The 19,379-nt window shown below is 29.3% G+C and overlaps 1 protein-coding gene and 1 pseudogene across 5 annotated transcripts; one reads left to right on the top strand and one right to left on the bottom strand.

Annotated features, from left to right (window-relative positions):
- The first annotated feature begins 9,867 nt into the window (after nt 1-9,867).
- LOC111281936 (F-box/kelch-repeat protein At1g22040 pseudogene) lies at nt 9,868-13,159 on the top strand (annotated as a pseudogene). 3 transcript variants are annotated; one of them, XR_016342273.1, is made up of 2 exons: nt 9,868-10,053; nt 11,381-13,159. The product of XR_016342273.1 is annotated as an F-box/kelch-repeat protein At1g22040 pseudogene, transcript variant X1 (transcript). The 3 variants fall into 3 exon arrangements; XR_016342275.1 differs by having other exon boundaries at nt 9,909-10,205; XR_016342274.1 differs by having other exon boundaries at nt 9,909-10,279.
- A 233-nt stretch (nt 13,160-13,392) lies between these two features.
- Nucleotides 13,393-19,356, bottom strand: LOC111281937 (aminotransferase ALD1, chloroplastic-like). Of its 2 annotated transcripts, XM_022869756.2 has the most exons (10): nt 18,927-19,345; nt 18,788-18,813; nt 18,597-18,664; nt 17,989-18,105; nt 17,273-17,335; nt 16,707-16,811; nt 16,512-16,562; nt 15,416-15,736; nt 14,571-14,777; nt 13,393-13,897 (listed from the first exon to the last, which is right to left on the bottom strand). In XM_022869756.2, the coding sequence occupies exons 1-10, from the start codon at nt 18,995-18,997 to the stop codon at nt 13,565-13,567; spliced, it is 1,362 nt and encodes a 453-aa protein (XP_022725491.2). In that variant the 5' UTR covers nt 18,998-19,345; the 3' UTR covers nt 13,393-13,564. The 2 variants fall into 2 exon arrangements, with proteins under 2 accessions (XP_022725491.2, XP_089617174.1); XM_089761048.1 differs by having other exon boundaries at nt 16,512-16,811; nt 18,927-19,356.
- Nucleotides 19,357-19,379: the final 23 nt, after the last annotated feature.

Raw genomic sequence — 19,379 nt, 5'->3', positions numbered from 1 at the left:
TCATTGAGCCAATCCCATTTACGTGTAAAATACAACGAATTTATTGTGGTTTTTTCTTATACCATGGCAATATTAAAATTTTTATTCTTTGATAAGGATACTTTTAATTTTATTTCTCTAGATGAGTTACTTCATGCCATGTCATCATTTTATTAATTTTTTACCTCTTCATTGTCAATATTTCTCATCTTTTCACATATCAGTTTGAGAATTCTATAGCTTTTGACATCTCCCGACATACATACTAAATAACCTCTGAGAATTCTGAACTTGCTTCTCGCACAAATGCTTCACTTCTTGTTGGTAGGCCGACCAAAATTACCGATAAGCAATTGGACTATGTAACTTCTGTCTCCTCCCTCTTCTGTTTCCATCTTGAATAGCAGATAGGCAATTCAGACTTTTGATTGGTAAAAAAAAAAAAAAAAAAGCAACGAAAATTATTTATTCACAAAGCATCTTCCATTTCATTTGTTATTTTATAATCTTATACACGTTATTTTATTCCTCTCAATCAAAATTCAACATAAAAAAACACCTCTAGTGTTTTCTTAGCCAAGAATTGCAGTTGGTGAACTTGTTGATAAGAATTGTTGGTGTCTGAGTTCTAAATTAAGAGAAAAAATCATACAATCACAAAAAAAAAAAATGATTAAAGGTAAAAGTAAGAGTATTTTTTATGTTTATATTCCGATATTCAAATCAGAAATGATATAAAAAATTTTCAAAGGAAAAAAATTAATAGTAAAAATATCTTAAACAGTGATGGCTGCCAGATATGAGTTTCTCTTTAGCCTTTGCATTTGCTGTTTATTTTGTTCCAGAGGATAATAATTACCAAATAAATTAAAAAAGGGTGTTATAGTTGATGCTATGTTATGAACCAACCTTTCACTAATCGAAAACAACGCACAACTTTGAATACAGCTTCACATTCATGAAACTGAGTACACCTGCTAAAAGTTGAACAGGAATTTCGCTTGATTTGGTTTGTTACTATATGAAAATAGTGTGATTTTATTTATTAAGTGGGTTCTACTCGCAATGTGTTAAGCAATTTGAGGCCTGGGTTTGTGAACTTATTCTGACAGAGTGACAACATGGTTGCAGGTAAACAGTTTAAGAGAACTTCGAAGACTTTATGATGAGATTGGTGATCAGCTGATGGTTGTCGATTGGATCGCTAAGCAGTTCTTGAGAAGACTGTTAGGTAGATGTTCTGTTTTATTACTCCCACGTTTAGACCCGTGTCTTCAAATTTTGTTTATATATGTATAGATTGCATTCATACTGCTTGTCTTAAATAAAATTTAGTTTCAACATTTTTTTTTATTGTTTTATTATACTTATAAAATACGTTTTTATTATTCTTTGCTCTACGGTTCAACTCCAGATTTAAAGGTTTTATTTTTGTTGTAAAGAGAGGAGAAATAGTGACAATGAGAAGAAAAAAAAATGATGTGTCATAAAATACCCTTATTAAGAAATAAAGATTTAATTTTATTTAACATAGGAAAAAACTCGAATTTGTAGGGCTATTCTACCCCAATGGTCAAGGCAAAGTGAAATAAAGTTGCTAATTGCTGGAACGACATCATAATTATCAAAATTGTTTTTTCATATATGACTGTTCACATATACATAATTTGGGCCAATCAGGTTAGGGACGGCAATGAAGCCCGTCCTCGACGGATTTTGGCTCGATCCGACCCTATAGGGTTGGATTTTTTTTTTTTTTTAATTTTGAGTTTCAGGTCGGGGTCAAGTCAGATAAAATTAAATAACAATCGGGGTCGGATCGGGTTCGGATATGTCTAAAATTCGATTCTACTCGACCCGATATTATTAAAAAATTATTTTTTAATTAATTAATTAATTAATTAATTATATATTTATATAATGATATTTTTAAATATTTTATATTTTAAAAAATAATATTTTATTAATTTCGAATCGGATCGAATCGGATACGATTTACATATTATCGGATCGGTTCGGATTCAAGTATTAAAAATTTCGGATCGAGTCGGGATCAAATTTGATAAAGCATAAAATCAGGTTGGATTCGAGACGAGAAAAACCCGCCTCGAACCCGACCCGATGACATTCCTAAACCAGGTGACTGAAGTTTGGTTCTAAAAGCCTAAAAAAAAAATATTTGTTTTATGTAATCTTTAATGGCAAACACTTGTGCTTTAAAAGTCCAGCTCTAATCCTTCACCTAATTCGTTGTACTCATGAATTAAGAAGTAAACAACCAACGGCAGGGGTCAACACTCAAAATAAATAACTTTAATTATTTCAAGTTAGTTTGGTTAGTTTGTTTATAAAAAAAAAAAAGATTGAGACTTCAAGGGTGAAATAAGAAATTATAAATATTGAAATTTGAATATAAAATTTATTAAATATTATTTTTTAAAATAATTATATAAATTAATTTAATTTTAAATAGTTCAAACTTCAACACAAATTGCGGTTTTTTAAACGATCTCCAACAATCTTTAAAAGGAAAAAATAAAATAGATTAAAACAAACAAATTAAGTAAAATAATTTTAAAAATAGAAATATGTATTTTATTTTTAATAAATCAGAAGACCTGGACTGGAGTCAACACTTGAGGACTAAGAAGAGTTGGTTTTTTGGGTCCCAAAGGACCGTGTTTGAGGGAATATATTAAAGTTATTTTACTTGCTTAAATAAATTATTTTGATAAATAATAAAGATTCTTCCAAAAGAAATAAAAATGACAAAAAGACAAGTGAAGGGAAGTTAAATGTCAAAAAATATATTGTCACGAATAATTTTTAAATTATAAAAAATTTTAATATAATTTTAAATTTTAAATTTAATAATTAATACAATATTTATAGAATTATATATTTATAATGTATATTTATTTAAAAATAAGTCTCATATTAATTAATAAATTTATAATTTATATATTACATTAAATATTTTTATATTTAGATATTATGTTAAACATTTTAATATAGTTCAAAAACTATTTGTAACGTTAATCCAATTTTAAAGTTTGCTTTTATTAACAATATTAGTAATTGATAAATATGATCACATATAATTATAGATGAGGAATCCACTTATATTAGTGTAAATCTTTTTTTTTATGTTTATATTAAAGTAGTTAAAAATAAAAATATTATTTTAATTTAAATTAATTTTAGATTTAATTTTGATCGAAGAGTAAAAAGGTGTAAAACTTATATTAATATAAAAGAAACTCTACTTATGATTATCTATGAATTTATAATTTAACTTAATTAATTTATATAATTATTTTTTAAAAATTACATTTAATAAATTTAGAGTTTATATTGTAACACCTCAATTTCTTTTTTTTATCTTTAAATTGTCACTTCTTTTGTAAAATATATATAATTAATCATATATACTACATTCAATAAGTGATTTTTTGTTAAAAAATAAAAAAAATATATTTGCACAACAAATATATCATATTCTCTTCCTTTTTAACCATAGAATGATTTGATAAAATATATAAATATATGCATATATAAATAAAAATTCCTGATGCTTTTATAAAGATTATTCGATTGTTTTATTGTAACAAAATTTTGTTAATTTGGATAAATGAAATTATAACTTATAAAAAAAAAGTTAATTCACATTCGTCAAAAAAAAAAAAAAAACTTTATTGGTTAAACTACTTCAATAGAATGCTGGCCAAAAAAAAATCTACTTAATGAGCTGTTCCATAATTCTATTTACATTTAAAAATCAATATGCAATTTGTTTTTTTAATGCAAAAGAATAAGGGATCCCACTTACAAAAGATTTTAGGCCCAATTAACCAAAAAATCATTACAAAAATTAGCCTTTTTAAAAATATGTCTAACCATAATATCTCAATCCCTACAAAATAATTGTTGAAACTAATTAATTACATGATATAAAAAATTTTTATTGTGCAAAGTACGAGTATTTTTTTCCCTGCCAACAGCACTTTCTTTTACTTTATCTAATTAAATTCTATGTTGATTTCGAATTACGAAATAAAAATGAATAATAAAACAATAAAAATACTATAACATTTGGTTAAGTCAAAAGAGTATAGAGTTGACAACAGATTAAATTGAGACGAGTTTTTGTTAGCTCTGAATTTGATTCGATTTTTATATTCATCAAACCCGACCTGATTTGATTCAATTTTTTTTTTTTTAATTTTTTCATACTTGAACTTGACCTAATCCGGTATTGTATAAATTGTATTTTTCTCGACTCGATATGAAATTAATAAAATATTATTTTTAAAATATAAATATTTAATTATTTAATTATATAAATATAAATATATATATATAATTAATAATTAATTAAAAAATAATTTTTTATATAATATATGATCGAATGGGATCGAATTTATCTAAAACCTGAATCTGATCTGATCATAATTTTTTTTTAACCTTGTCCGATCCAACATGACTTGAAATCTAAAAAAAATTATATAATGTGGTAAAGAACTTTTAAGTTTGTTTTCTAAATAGAAATTAGTTTATTCTTAAGGAATGATTAACTATGATAAAAAAGACACGATTTTTAAAGGTTTTTTTTTGTTTGGTTGTAAAGATAGAGAAATAGTGACAATGAGAAGAAAAAAAATAAAAAAAAGATGATGTGTCATAAAATACCTTTATTAGAAAAATAAAATTAAAAATACCTTGTTAAGAAATAAAGATTTTATTTAATTTAAAATAGGAAAACACTCGAATTTATTGGGCTATTCTACCCCAGTGGTCAAGGCAAAATGAAATAAAGTCGCTAATTGCTCGAAAGACATCATAATTATCAAAAAAAAAAAAAAATCATATATAACTGTTCACATTACATAATTTGGGCCAACCCGGCGACTTAAGTTTGGTTCTAAAAGCCTCAAAAAAACTGTTTTTTTTTTTTTTGATTTGCTCCTTTACTGTAATCTTTAATGGCAAACACTTGTGCTTTAAAAGGCCAGCTCTAAACCTTCAAACCCATCATAAAGTGGGCCTAATTCGTTGTACTTATGAATAAAGAAGTAAACAACCGACAACAGCTAAATAACTTTAATTATTTCAAGTTAGTTTGGTTAGTTTGTTTATAAAAAAAAAATTTTTTTTAGATTGAGACTCAGAGGGTGAAATAAAAAATTATAAATATTAAAATTTGAATATAAATTTTATTAAATATTATTTTTTTAAAATAATTATATAAATTAATTTAATTTTAAATAGTTCAAATTCAACCCAAATTGCAGTTTTTTAAACGATCTCCAACAATATAAAAGGGAAAAATAAAAATTGATGAAAATAAACAGTTTAAGTAAAATAATTTTAAAAATATAAATATGTATTTTATTTTTAATAAATCAGAAGACCTGGACTTGAGTCAACACTCGAGGACTAAGAAGAGTTGGTTTTTGGGTCCCAAAGTAGCGTGTTTGAGGGAATGTATTAAAGTTACTTTACTTGCTTAAAAGAAATTATTTTGATAAACAATAAAGATTCTTACAAAAGAAATAAAAATGACAAAAAGACAAGTGAAGGGAAGTTAAATTTCAAAAAAGCTAATATCGCGAATAATTATAAAAATTTTTAATATGATTTTAAATTATAAATTTATTAATTAATATAATATTTATAAAATTATTTATTTATCACATATTTTTTATTTAAAATTAATTATTTTAAAAATAAATATAATATTAATTAATAAATTTATATTTCATATATTACATTAAATATTTTTAAAATTTAGATATTACGTGAAACATTTTAATATAGTTCAAAGACTATATGTAACGTTAATCCAATTTTAAAGTTTGCTTCTATTAACAATATTAGTAATTGATAAATATGATCACATATGATTATAGATGATAAATCCATTTATACTAATGTAAATCTTTTTTTTTTTACATTTAGATTAAAATAGTTAAGATTAAAAATATTATTTTAATTCAAATTAATTTTAAATTTAATTTTAATCGAAGAGTAAAAAGGTGTAAAACTTATATTAATATAAAAGAAACTCTACTTATGATTATATATAAATTTATAATTTAACTTAATTAATTTATATAATTATTTTTAAAAAATTACATTTAATAAATTTAGAGTTTATATTCTAACACCTCAATTTCTTTTTTTATCTTTAAATTGTCACTTCTTTTGTAAAATATATATAATTAATCGTATATACTACATTCAATAAGTGGTTTTTTGTTAAAAAATAAAAAAAAAATATTTGCACAACAAATATATCATATTCTCTTCCTTTTTAACCATAGAATGAATTGATAAAATATATAAAATATATGCATATATAAATAAAAATTCTTGTTTGATTTTTTTATAAAGATTATTCGATTGTTTTATTGTAGCAAAATTTTGTTAATTTGGATAAATGAAATTATAACTTATAAAAAAAAGTTAATTCGCATTCGTCAAAAAAAAAAAAAAAAACTTTATTGGTTAAACTACTTCAAAAGAATGCTGGCCAAAAAATATCTACTTAATGAGCTGTTCCATAATTCTATTTACATTTAAAAATCAATATGCAATTTTTTTTTAATGCAAAAGAATAAGGGATCCCACTTACAAAAGATTTTAGGCCCAATTAACCAAAAAATCATTACAAAAATTAGCCTTTTTAAAAATATGTCTAACCATAATATCTCAATCCCTCCAAAATAATTGTTGAAACTAATTAATTACATGATATAAAAAAATTTTATTGTGCAAAGTACGAGTATTTTTTTCCCTGCCAACAGCAATTTCTTTTACTTTATCTAATTAAATTCTATGTTGATTTCGAATTACGAAATAAAAATGAATAATAAAACAATAAAAATATTATAACATTTGATTAAGTCGAAAGAGTATAGAGTTGATAACAGATCGGATCGAAATAAGTTTTTGTTAGTTTCGAATTTGATTCGATTTTTATATTCATCAAATCCGACCCAATTCAACTCAATTTTTTTTTCATACTTATTTTTTAAAAATAAATATTTAAATATATAATTATATAAATATAAATATATATAAATAAAAAATTAAATAATTAATTAAAAAATAATTTTTTAATAATATATAATCGGATGTGATTGGATTTATATAAAACTCGAATTCAATTCGACTATAAATTTTTTTTTAGCCTTATCTGATCCAATATGACCTACTTGAAATTTAAAAGAAATTATATAATGTGGTAAAGAACTTTTAAGTTTGTTTTCTAAATAGAAATTAGTTTATTCTTAAGGAATGATTAACTATGATAAAAAAGACACGATTTTTAAAGGTTTTTTTTTATTTTTTATTTTTGTTGTAAAGATAGGAGAAATAGTGACAATGAGAAGAAAAAGAAAAAGATGATGTGTCGTAAAATACCTTTATTAGAAAAATAAAATTAAAAATATCCTTATTAAGAAATAAAAAATTTATTTTATTTAAAATAGGAAAAAACTGGAATTTATTGGGCTATTCTACCCCAATGGTCAAGGCAAAATGAAATAAAGTTGCCAATTGCTCGAAAGACATATAATTATCAAAGTTTTTTTTTTTCATATGTGACTGTTCACATATGCATAATTTGGGTCAACCCAGTGACTGAAGTTTGGTTCTAAAAGCCACAAAAAATTATTTTTTTAAAACTTTGGTCCTTTTATGTAATATTTAATGGCAGACACTTGTGCTTTAAAGTCCAGCTCTAAACCTTCAAACCCATCAAAAAGTGGGCCTAATTTGTTGTACTCATGGACAAAGAAGTAAACAACCAACAGCAGGCGTCAACACTCAAAATAAAATAAGTTTAATTATTTCAAGTTACTTTGGTTAGTTTATTTATAAAAAAAAAAACTATAGTTTGAGACTTTGAGGATAAAATAAAAAATTATAAATTTTGAGATTTGAATATAAAATTTATAAAATATTATTTTTAAAATAATTATATAGATTAATTAAGTTTTGGTTAATTTAATTAGTTCAAATTTCAACCCAAATTGCAGTTTTTTAGACGATCTCCAACATTCTTTAAATGGAAAAAATAAAAATAGATTAAAATAATCAAATTAACTAAAATAATTTTAAAAATAGAAATGTGTATTTTTTTTTTAATAAATCAGAAGACCTGGTCTGAAGCAACACTTCGAGGACCAGGAAGAGTTGGTTTTTTGGTTCCCAAAGTGCCGTGTTTGGGAGAGAGGACCGGCTTTTCTTTATTATTATTTTTTTTCGACATGGTGTGAGGGAATGTAATAAAGTTGCTACTTTACTTGCTCAAAGATGTTATTTTGATAAATAATAAAGATTCTTAAGAAAGAAATTAAAATGACAAAAAGACAAATGAAGGAAAGCTAAATTTTAAAAAAGTAATGTCACAAATGATTTTTAAATTATAAAAAATTTTAATGTAAAATTAATTATGTTAAAAATAAATATCATATTAATTAATAAATTTATAATTTATGTATTACATTAAAATTTTTTTAAAATTTAGATATTATATTAAATATTTTAATATAGTTCAAAGATTATTTATAACGTTAATCCACTTTTAAAGTTTGCTTTTTTTTTTTAACAACATTAGTAGTTGATAAATATGATTACATATGATTATAAATGAGAAATTCACTTATATTAGTGTAAGTCTTGTTTTTTTATGTTTAAAAAAATAATTAAAATTAAAAATATTATTTTGATTCAAATTAATCTTAAATTTAATTTTGATCAAAAAATAAAAAAATATAAAATTTATACTAATGTAAAAGAATTTTTACTCATAATAATATATAAATTTGTAATTTAATTTAATTAATTTATTCAATTATTTTTAAAAAATTACATTTAATAAATTTGAAGTTTATATCCTAACACCTTAATCTTTTTTATCTTTATTTTTAAATTGTCACTTCTTTTGTAATATATATATATATATATATATAATTAATTAATTAATCATATATGCTGCATTCAATAAGTGTTTTTTTTTGTTAAAAAATAAAAATATCGTTGCACAACAAATATTTCATATTCTCTTCCTTTTTAACCCTCGAATGAATTGATAAAATATATAAATATATGCATATATAAATAAAAATTATTGTTTGATGCTTTTATAAAGATTATTCGATTGTTTTATTGTAACAAAATTTTGTTAATTTGGATAAATGAAATTATAACTTATAAAAAAAGTTATTTCACAATCGTCAAAAAAAAAAAAAACTTTATTGGTTAAACTACTTTAATAGAATGCTGGCCAAAAAAAAAAAAAAAATCTGTTCCATAATTCTATTTACATTTAAAAACTAATATGTAAATTTTTTTTTAATGCAAAAGAATAAGAGATCCCACTTACAAAAGATTTTAGGCCCAATTAACCAAAAAATCATTACAAAAATAAAAATGAATAATAAAACAATTAAAATACTATAACATTTGGTTAAATCAAAAGAGTATAATTCGCATAATTTTTTTTATTTTCAAATAAAAAAAACAAAAAAAGATAAATATGGTTAAGCCAAAAAATAAAGAGGACGGTAAGTTGTTTTGTTTTTTTCTTTTTTAAATATCGCCAGCAATTTTAATTTTTTTATATAAAAATTATAATCTAAAAATAAAATTTTAAATAATTAAATAATTAAATTTATTAAAAATCATCTTTTAAAACAATTATATACATTAATTAAATTAAATCTTAAAAATAAATGTTTAAATATACGCAGTCAGCACCGACAATAGCTTAACTGACGTTTAGAAGCTGATGCGGCTGGTACGCAATAATATATTATATAAAAGTAAAATAAAAAACAATTACAAAATTCAAAAATTAAAGTTTTCAAAAAATAATAATAAAAAAGGAAAAGATATTATAAAAGAATCAGAATCATAAAACAAAAATACAAAGAAAAGAACATATAGGCTGTTCACGCTGTACCCACGAAGCTTTGTCTCTGTTCAAAAAGTTAATTACGAATGGATTGCGTGAAAACCTCATGCGAATCGTCTTCTCGGTCTCCTCCTCTTTCCTTGAAGATTAAGGTTTTCCTTTTCCCTTCTTTTCTCTGTTTCAATTCCTTTCTTTTTTTTTAAAGAAATAATTTGCTCTTTTAGCTTTGTTTTCTGGGAGTCAACTTTTTATGAATTTGAAGCCGTTTTATTGGAAAGTTTGTTCCTTGGAAAAGAACAGAGCGGTCGGTTCAAAATAATGGCTGTGATTCTTTCATTTATTCTTCAATTTGTTTAATGGGTGTTCAATTGATTGCAGGTATATGTTGTACTTAATTCAGTTATTTTTTTCTCTTCTTTTAGATGACTGTCTTTTTCCTTATTAATTGAGAATTTATGTGATGAACCCTTGTTGAATTGCTGTAATTGGGAATTTGGGGATTTAGGTTTTTTTTTTTTTTTTCTCTCTTTTTCTTGCTGGGTGAAGAGTGATAAAAATATAGAGCTTTTTATTTTTACTTTGTCTGCTTGCTGAGAAAAATTAAAGATACATGATGATGTAAATTTTTTAATATTTTCTTTACTGTTATTCTGATCTTGGTGAACTTATAGGGAGAAAGATGTTTTGATCTATTGATTTACAATGGAAAACTTACAAAAGATTAAACCTGCCTATTTCTTGATGAATATTTGTTCTGGCACTTTTACCTGAGTTCTTGAAATATTGGGTCTAATCAGCTTTATTTGGGTAAATTAAGAAAGGAGTATACTTTTTGACAGTCTCGCAGAACTCTTAAGCTATCGTCATGTTCTTTGTTTCTCCATGTTGAATACGTAATCAAAGTTTTTTAAAGAGGGTCTTTAATTATTCTTCTCTGGTTCACTGTTGTTGCACTTCCAATCTTTGCTTTCTGATGAGGGTGCATGACACCGGTGGTAAATGAGGTGGTGAACTGGTGATTGCATAAGATGTATTGGGAGAGAGTGAAAGCAGACCATCTTTATTGTGATATACTAAGCTGAGAAATTCTTGCTGCTGTTGTTTAAATTTAAGAATGAACTAATCTAACTGGGAATAATACTATTTCATTTCTCAGCTTTATAGTGAAGGAGGAATCTCTTTTTGCTCATTTCTTTTCGTAGTAAACTTTCCAATTGCACATAATGCATTCGGTTACTTTTCTCCTTGTACAATTTGCAAAGGGGATGGTATCTCCCTTTCTTTAGAGCTTCCCATTCTTTAGATGATAGTTAAATGCTTATTTTTTCAAATTGGTATATCAGATTATGTGTTGATGATCTTCCTTCAAATAAATGGTTGTTCTGAAACTAAATTAAATTGCCCTTAGTGCATGCTGTTGGCCTTTTAATTCAACTCTGATGTCTTCCATTTTACTCTGCTTTTCTTTTCTTACCTCAGATCCAAGATAGAGTCCTGACGGTTTTGAGCAGGTTCATGTAGAAAGTTGGATATTATAGTGTTGATTAAAATCTCTAGTTGTCAAAGGTTGGATATTTCTGGCATTGATATATTATTAATTGCAGTCAGTAAGATATTGATGGGGGCATTCTTAAGTCTAAATAGTTCCAGGGCTGGAATGAGTGAGCCCTTAGAGGTTTCACAAAATGAAACATGCAAGAGGCAGAAGTTATCATCATGTTTTTGTGAGGAGAACCCAAGATTGATTCCCAGCCTTCCTGATGAGATATCCTATCAGATTCTGGCCAGAATTCCAAGGATTAATTACTTGAATGTGAGGCTAGTGTCTCGAGCCTGGAAAGCTGCCATCATGAGTACTGAATTATTCAATATAAGGAAGGAACTTGGAACAATAGAGGAATGGCTCTATATATTGACTAAGGTTGAACGTGACAAGCTTTTGTGGTATGCTTTGGACCCTTTGTCAAGAAGATGGCAGAGGTTGCCTCCAATGCCCAATGTTGCTTTTGAAGATGAATCCAGGAAAGGTTTAGCTAGCTTTCGGTGGAATGTGGTCGGCTCGAGCATAAAAATTGCAGATGTCATAAGGGGTTGGCTTGGGAAGAAGGATGCATTGGACAGAATGCCATTCTGTGGTTGTGCCATTGGTGCTGTTGACGGGTGTCTCTACGTGATAGGAGGATTCTCTAGAGCTTCAGCCCTGAGATGCGTTTGGCAGTATAATCCGGTTCTAAATTCGTGGAGTGAAGTAAGTTCAATGTCAACTGGTAGAGCCTATTGTAAGACTGGCATCATAAATGATAAACTATATGTTGTTGGAGGAGTCACTGGGGGTCGCGGTGGATTAACTCCTCTTCAGTCTGCTGAAGTATTTGATCCTCATACTGGTATATGGTCCCAAATACCAAGCATGCCATTTTCAAAAGCTCAGGTTCTACCTACTGCCTTTCTGGCTGATCTACTCAAACCCATTGCCACAGGAATGACATCATATAGGGGAAGGTTATTTGTGCCTCAGAGTTTATATTGCTGGCCATTTTTTGTCGACATTGGAGGTGAGGTATATGATCCAGAGGTAAATTCATGGGTTGAAATGCCAGTGGGCATGGGTGATGGTTGGCCTGCAAGACAGGCAGGAAGCAAATTGAGTGTCACTGTGGATGGTGAGTTGTATGCACTCGATCCATCCAGCTCTCTTGCAGGTGCTAGGATCAAGGTGTATGATTACCAAGATGATGCTTGGAAAGTTGTAGTAGAAGAGGTCCCCATTCCTGACTTTACTGATTTAGAGTCTCCCTATTTGCTTGCTGGTTTACTAGGAAAGCTTCATGTGATTATTAAGGATGCCAACAACAATATCTCAATCCGGCAGACTGCTGTGCAAAACCATCTTACGTCCCTACCATCAGCTTCATCATCTCCATCAGACAAGTCCTCTGGTGTGCATGCTGAGTCTGCAGAATCTGCAACAGCATTTGAAACAGATCTTTGGAGGGTTATTGCCACAAGGATGGTTGGATCATCTGAACTAGTAAGTTGTCAGACCCTAAATATCTAGTGCCATCATCAGGGTGCTTAGAGATCCGAGTTGGCATTAACTTTCCAAATATTGGTTGATGTATTATTGTGTTTCTGTTGCCCTTATGTGTTTTACCCGAAAGATTGATTTTGCAAGTGGCATGATGAAATTATGATTTATATAAGTTGTAACCTCTCTCTCATACCCTTGTATAAAGTAAAGAAATTAAATTCTCTTAAGCTGGAAAGCAGGATAGGTCAAATTATCTTCGTCTTTGTGTTATTACTAGATTTCATGAATTGCTTCTTTTCTAATTTCCAGTGACGGTACAGTATCTCCATGTGATCATTGCTTCTTTTCATGAATTGCTGCATGTTTAGCCACTTTTGGGAGTTCGAAATTGTGCATGCGCCTGTATTTAAGCTCAGTTTATGCAACACATTGAAAAAAAAAAAAAAAACCAGATCATGAATATACGATCCTCAAGAACAGCTTAAGTTACAACATGATGCCTACAATGATAACAGAGAGGATGACAAGAAAAGTTTTAGCTAAGCAATACTTAACACTTGAAGATCAGTCCATAGGACAAATCCAATTTGATAGCAGTGAACTTGCTACCAGGTTATTATTTACATACAACTTCACTCTATATTCCAGACAGAGTTAAAAAGGGTTTTTTCCTTGGAGAAAAGTTTTTCCAGCCTCCATGATGCTTCTATGATGCGGTCTCTTTGCCCAAAAGCACTGATTCTGATGTACTCTGCACCACCAGGACCAAAACCAGATCCTGGTACTGTTATTATATGAGTCTTCTCAAGAATTTCTGAGAATACGCTCCATGATTTAGAACCGGGAAAATGCACCCAAACATATGGGGCATTAACGCCTCCATAAACATTTAGACCGAGAGAGGCAAAAGTGTCTACTAATATGTTCGCATTCTCCTTGTAGTAGTCGATCACTGAGCGGATAGCCTGAGAATTTTCCAAAAGACAAATTCAACGGTCCTGGTCCTCTAGAATACTCAATATTTGAGCAGTTGAATAAGTACCATATCACAGAGTAGACTTGTATTTTGATAGACTTAACATGCCAAAATAATATTCTCTCACATACTTTTGTTTCCTCTACAGAGGTTTGGCTCAAATCTAGCAACTGTTTACCTTCCCCACATGCACGAATTGTAAGGATAAAGGATGATAATGAACTGTCTCATATGATTTTCTATACCTCTGTTTGGTTTGAATTAGCGTTTTTCCCAAGCAACCCCTCGCAATTCCACAATTCATAGAATGATGATCAGTCAACTCCAACAAGGAAACTTTCCCATAAGAATATTTCAGTCAAACAACGTATTGAGCTAACTGAAAACACTCCCATTGGACTTGACCTTATGAAAACACTACAAGCTGGCCCTTACGATTTGTGAACTTCCTTAAACGGTTTAAGTAACTGCTATAATTGCGTTATATTGTGGAAGATCGTGATGTGACAAATGCGGTCAAGTGGATCCATTACTATCATGAAACATGCCTATGCACACAAGCAAAATACCCGGTACACCCTCCTAATGCACATTTGAGGTCAAAGCTGAACGTTTGCCATTTGTAAAGCTTTCTTGTACTAACTTTTAGTATTTACACTTACCTGGAAACCTTCTGAAGAAAGGCATGCTAGTCCACCAGCCTGGGCTATGTTGGATGCTCCATTGAAGCATGTGCATACAATGCGATTGAAGTCATTTATGACAGGAAAACCACTTGAAAACAAGAGTTCTTCAGGGACCACCGTCCAACCAAGACGAACTCCCGTGAAGCCAGCAAATTTGGAGAATGAAGAAATTTCAATTGCAACCTGATGAAAATATTTTCTCTTTTCAGCATAACGACATAGGATAGCTCCAAGCTATGTAAATTGATGTGCTATGCTACATGAAGCAAATTAAAATACCATATGTATTATAGGAGCCATCTCTCTCTCTTGCTATATCTATGCATCTCAGGGAGCATGGAAGAATGAATTTAAAATTCACTCCTCCATCCAGGTATTTCAAATTTATTATTTTATATCCAACAAATCAACGGATTTACTATATAACCATGAAATTCATGTTCTCGTGAAACTCTATCACACAATTATACTATTGAAAATCCAAATCCTCTTCAAAATCGTGACAATCAGTTTGTGAAAGCTGCCATAAGTCAGGTGTACTTAACAGCCCCAAAATGAAGGGATTCTGCTTCAAAACATTTTATCATTTCCCATCTACCATTCCTATGTATTGATCATTGGCCAAAGCCTTGAAGTTATGGTAGTCAAAAAATGTTGTCTGGTCTCCACCATTTAGTTCCAATTCATTAAAGCATAATCTATCGAAAGGCAAAAGAGCAAAATGACATTGTTTACCTCTCGATTACACTGCCGTTAGTACTTAAAGGCACAGCAGATGAAACAGGAATTTTTCTTAGCTAGATGACATGTCAGCAACTTACCTCTTTGGCACCAGGAATTTCAAAGATTGATTTAGGACTGTCGTCAGTGATATAGGCTGCATAAGCAGAGTCAAAAATAATAATTGATCCATTATCCCTTGCAAATTCTACAAGCAGCTGTAATTGCTTCCTTGTTGCTGCATGACCTGTAGGATTATTTGGAGAACAAAAGAAGATAATATCTGTTCTTGGAGTGGTAGCTAAATCTGGGAAAAAATTATTTTGAGGTCCACACGGCATGTATTCAATGTTCTGGTACTTCCCAGTTTTGTCTTGAAAATCACCAGCCTGGCCAATAATAACACTTGAATCTATATAAGCCTGTTGCAAAGAACATTTTCCATCTTTAAATATTACAGCTCTGATACAAGGATCCATCGTAAATCGTTGCAAAAGCCTAATATGATCAATTATCAGTCAATGACAAGGTCCTTTGATATTCTACAAAAAGATTCAGACATGTAACAACAGCAAAATTTCAGACATTAATGCAGCAACCAAGAAATTTTGATTCAAAACTAAGAAAACACATGATGAAACTAGGAAATATTTCATCTAAATGTTACTACAAGCATTTCTCCTTCAGCACAATAAATTATCACTCCAACATGTTCCCCGAGGTTCCCAATTAGTTTCCAATAACAGATTTCCCAAGAAGTAGATCTCCACACACAAATTATTTAGAGAAAAGTAAGGTAACTTATTTTTTTTCCCTTTTTCAATCACATTAAAAAGCTTACTTCAGTTTGAGGAAATTAGTGGAAAACAGTATAGACAATGCAAAAAGAACAATAGTACAGTTCCTGTAATGCCAAATCTTCGGGCAAAATACTAATTTAATTCAATGAAAAAATAAGTCAGTTTCTTATGTGTAGTGAGACTTTCTAATGCATATGCAAGATCCAAAGATTAGGACAACATATAATGTCTTCAAAATTAAGAGCAAACTAGCAAGACAGAATAATTATGCTTGTGTATTACTAAACTTACATCCATATTCAGCTTTCTTGAAGATATTTTTGCTAGTAGACAAATAACATGCAGGGTACAAAATAATTAATAAAAATTTAAACAGAGAGAAGCATCATAATGTCACCGGAAAAGATGGATCCTGCACGGCTATTGTCACTTTTGAACCTAGAAGCAGCTGCAAATATAGAAAGAGATGAGCAGGCACTTTGAACACAAGAAATCTCCAAGTTAGCTCGGGTTGTAAGATAACTTGCATAAAATGCTGGATAATGGACCAAAGATGGGGTACAAAAAGAAAAAATCTTATATGAAGAGTAACCTGAAGGCGGGAAATATCACACTGAGATCCATCTGATACAAAAACTTCTGTGTCTTTTATGACTACATCTTTGTAGAATGTTTCTGCAATTGCTTTCCTCAACGCCTGTTATTTATACAAAGTTAATATTGCAAAAGTTTACCTGATAACAATTACTTAAACAATCATCCCTTCTAAAGCACAATAAGATAAACAGAAACAGCATGAAATTAAAAATCAGACATTCGAAAAGAATTCAGTATATTAGTGTAACCCTTAACCTTACACATATAAACATCATTTTGTTCAAAGCAGTATGTATATACACACTGTTCAGTAGAAGGGGGATAATTAAATAATTTATCCACTGATTTCCCAGCTAGGCTCATAAAACTAATTTAATACAAAAAGATTCACCCAAGTCATACTACTGGTAAAACACTAGTCATGAGTTGGCTACATAGAAGCAAAAGGGTCCCAGAATCTCATAACTAATGGCTGTAAAAGATATATTGAACTTCAAGAAATCAATCCAATAGAGTGATCAGCTAACAAACAAGTCTTTTGGGAAACAAACACCAATATACCTGGTTCCCTTGCTCAGCTCCATAGCCTCTATAACCATCAGCAGTTGAAAGGGCACGCGCGTACTGCAAAATACCATAGAAGTGAAATATTTATGTCTCAATAAAATGAAGCAACCTTCCTTTTCTCCCGTCACAAAGACGGACATTGGGTTATTTATGAAGATAATTCATTGCCTAAATCCCTGCAAAAGGCGTACGCTTGATTAAAGGCTCTTTGCTTTATTTGTGCAGCACCTTAGAGCCTAGACGCACCTAGGTATGCAACTTGATAACACTGGCCTTAGGCACAAAATATTATCGGCAAACCGGAAGACATGTGGATAATCCGTTGGACTCTTCATAAATAAACAGCTCTCCTAAGTCTTAAAGTTCAAACTCAGGACAGAATGATGACTATCAAAATATATTGATGGATTCCTAAGAAATTTCAAATGTAGAGTTGAAAATTTTAGATCTTGAGTTAGAGCTCAACCAACTAGTTTATATTGATAGATTCATAGCTTTTAACAAGTTTGGTTACACTAAGATAAACCTTGAATTAGACCTCAACCAACTAGCCAACCATCAAGCTTAATTAACAGCGTATGTTTGAAAATTCTTGTTGAAGTTAATGTTAACATAAGCCTGTTTCATCCAGGTCCATATCTCAATTCTCTACTCCAAAAGACAGTTGCAGCACAAATTGTAAGAATATACTGAAATTTGGTAAGACTTACATTAGCCATGCTAAGGCTAATTTTCTCAGGAATGGGCTCCGTGGTATCACCAATTCCAAGGCTAATCACTTTTGCATTTGGGTACTTATCCATGTGCTGGACCTCCCGCTTTGAGATCTGGTTCCAATCCAATTAGAATCAAAAGCAGCAGCAAATGGTAAAATATTAGGTCATCTTGGATAACCAAGAAAAAAATACAAGAAGTGGTAGTTTAAAATTAGTAAAGAAATATATAAAGAGCTTGGTAGGATGGATTAAACCAAGAGCCCAGCTAAGAAGGCAACAATATCTTGTGCTTCAAGAATCAATTTGATCATAAAAACTATAATTTCAATTAAAAAATATTTACAGTGCGAGAATAAATAAAAGGTCCATCACTAGTGACAAAAGAAGGGCTACAAGTTTACTCCACTCTTGTTACATTGAACTGCCAATATGTAAAAAAAAAAAAAAAAAAAAAAAAAAAAGGCAAACAAAAAAAGCAAGGGAATACTTAATGGGATTATAAAGATCATCTCTCAGGACAAAGCTAAAATGTCCAATTTGTAAGAATAAATGACCAAAATCCTATCAGAAAAGATGTAAGAATAGGAGATTATAAAGATAACCTCAGGAAACAAGTAGTTATTTTGCAGCTTTTCCAAGTTTACATTACGGGGTACATTTGTGCGATGACCTGTGATCACACAAGTTAAACTGTTCATGCCAAATTTGTGGCTAAAGAAACCTTAATAAGAAAATGAAAAAGAAAAACAACTAACAAAAATGGTTTTAAACAAATGCAATACATGGAACATACCATTTCCCTGCTTTGGAATTCTCAAACTGCGTGCCAGTCAACAAACAAGGACACAATTCAGAGAGTGCAATGTATAAAATGGTAGCAGGAGATGTAGGAGATATGAGAAAATTTTATCTATATTTCCAAGATTATATACCTGGCCAGGACCATCTTAGGGTGCAAGGAAATTCCACAGGCCATAGAACAGCAAGCTGATAGCTTGTACATTTTGATTTTGGATACCTTGCACAAAGACAAGCTCCTCTAATCTTCTTGCTTTGGTGTGAGGTAAGTAGTAAGAATGCAACCCATCTGCTTTGAGAATTATATATAGACCCATGTATGCCACAGATAATCAGCAATCTAAAAGCATCCATGATAAGCTATATGTCACCCTCAACCTGGATTTATTATAGATATCAAGGAGATGACCATGCAGAAGTCAGTCCTTGGAAGAAGACGCATGTGAAATCGATCATTTCACACCAGATGTCAATTTTCATAGCTCTTTTCATTTGTTGATAGTCGTGGTTGGACTAGTGCATGCATTGATCTTTAATACTAATATAACAAAGAGTGACCGGTCTATTTTCCACATCTTTACCTAATG

This window comes from Durio zibethinus, chromosome 5 (assembly GCF_047325235.1).
Source record: "Durio zibethinus cultivar Kanyao isolate XHJ-2024 chromosome 5, ASM4732523v1, whole genome shotgun sequence".
In the NCBI taxonomy this organism is placed as follows: Eukaryota; Viridiplantae; Streptophyta; class Magnoliopsida; order Malvales; family Malvaceae; genus Durio; species Durio zibethinus.
Note: the sequence above shows the minus strand (reverse complement) of the source record. Positions and strands in the feature narration are given on the sequence as shown.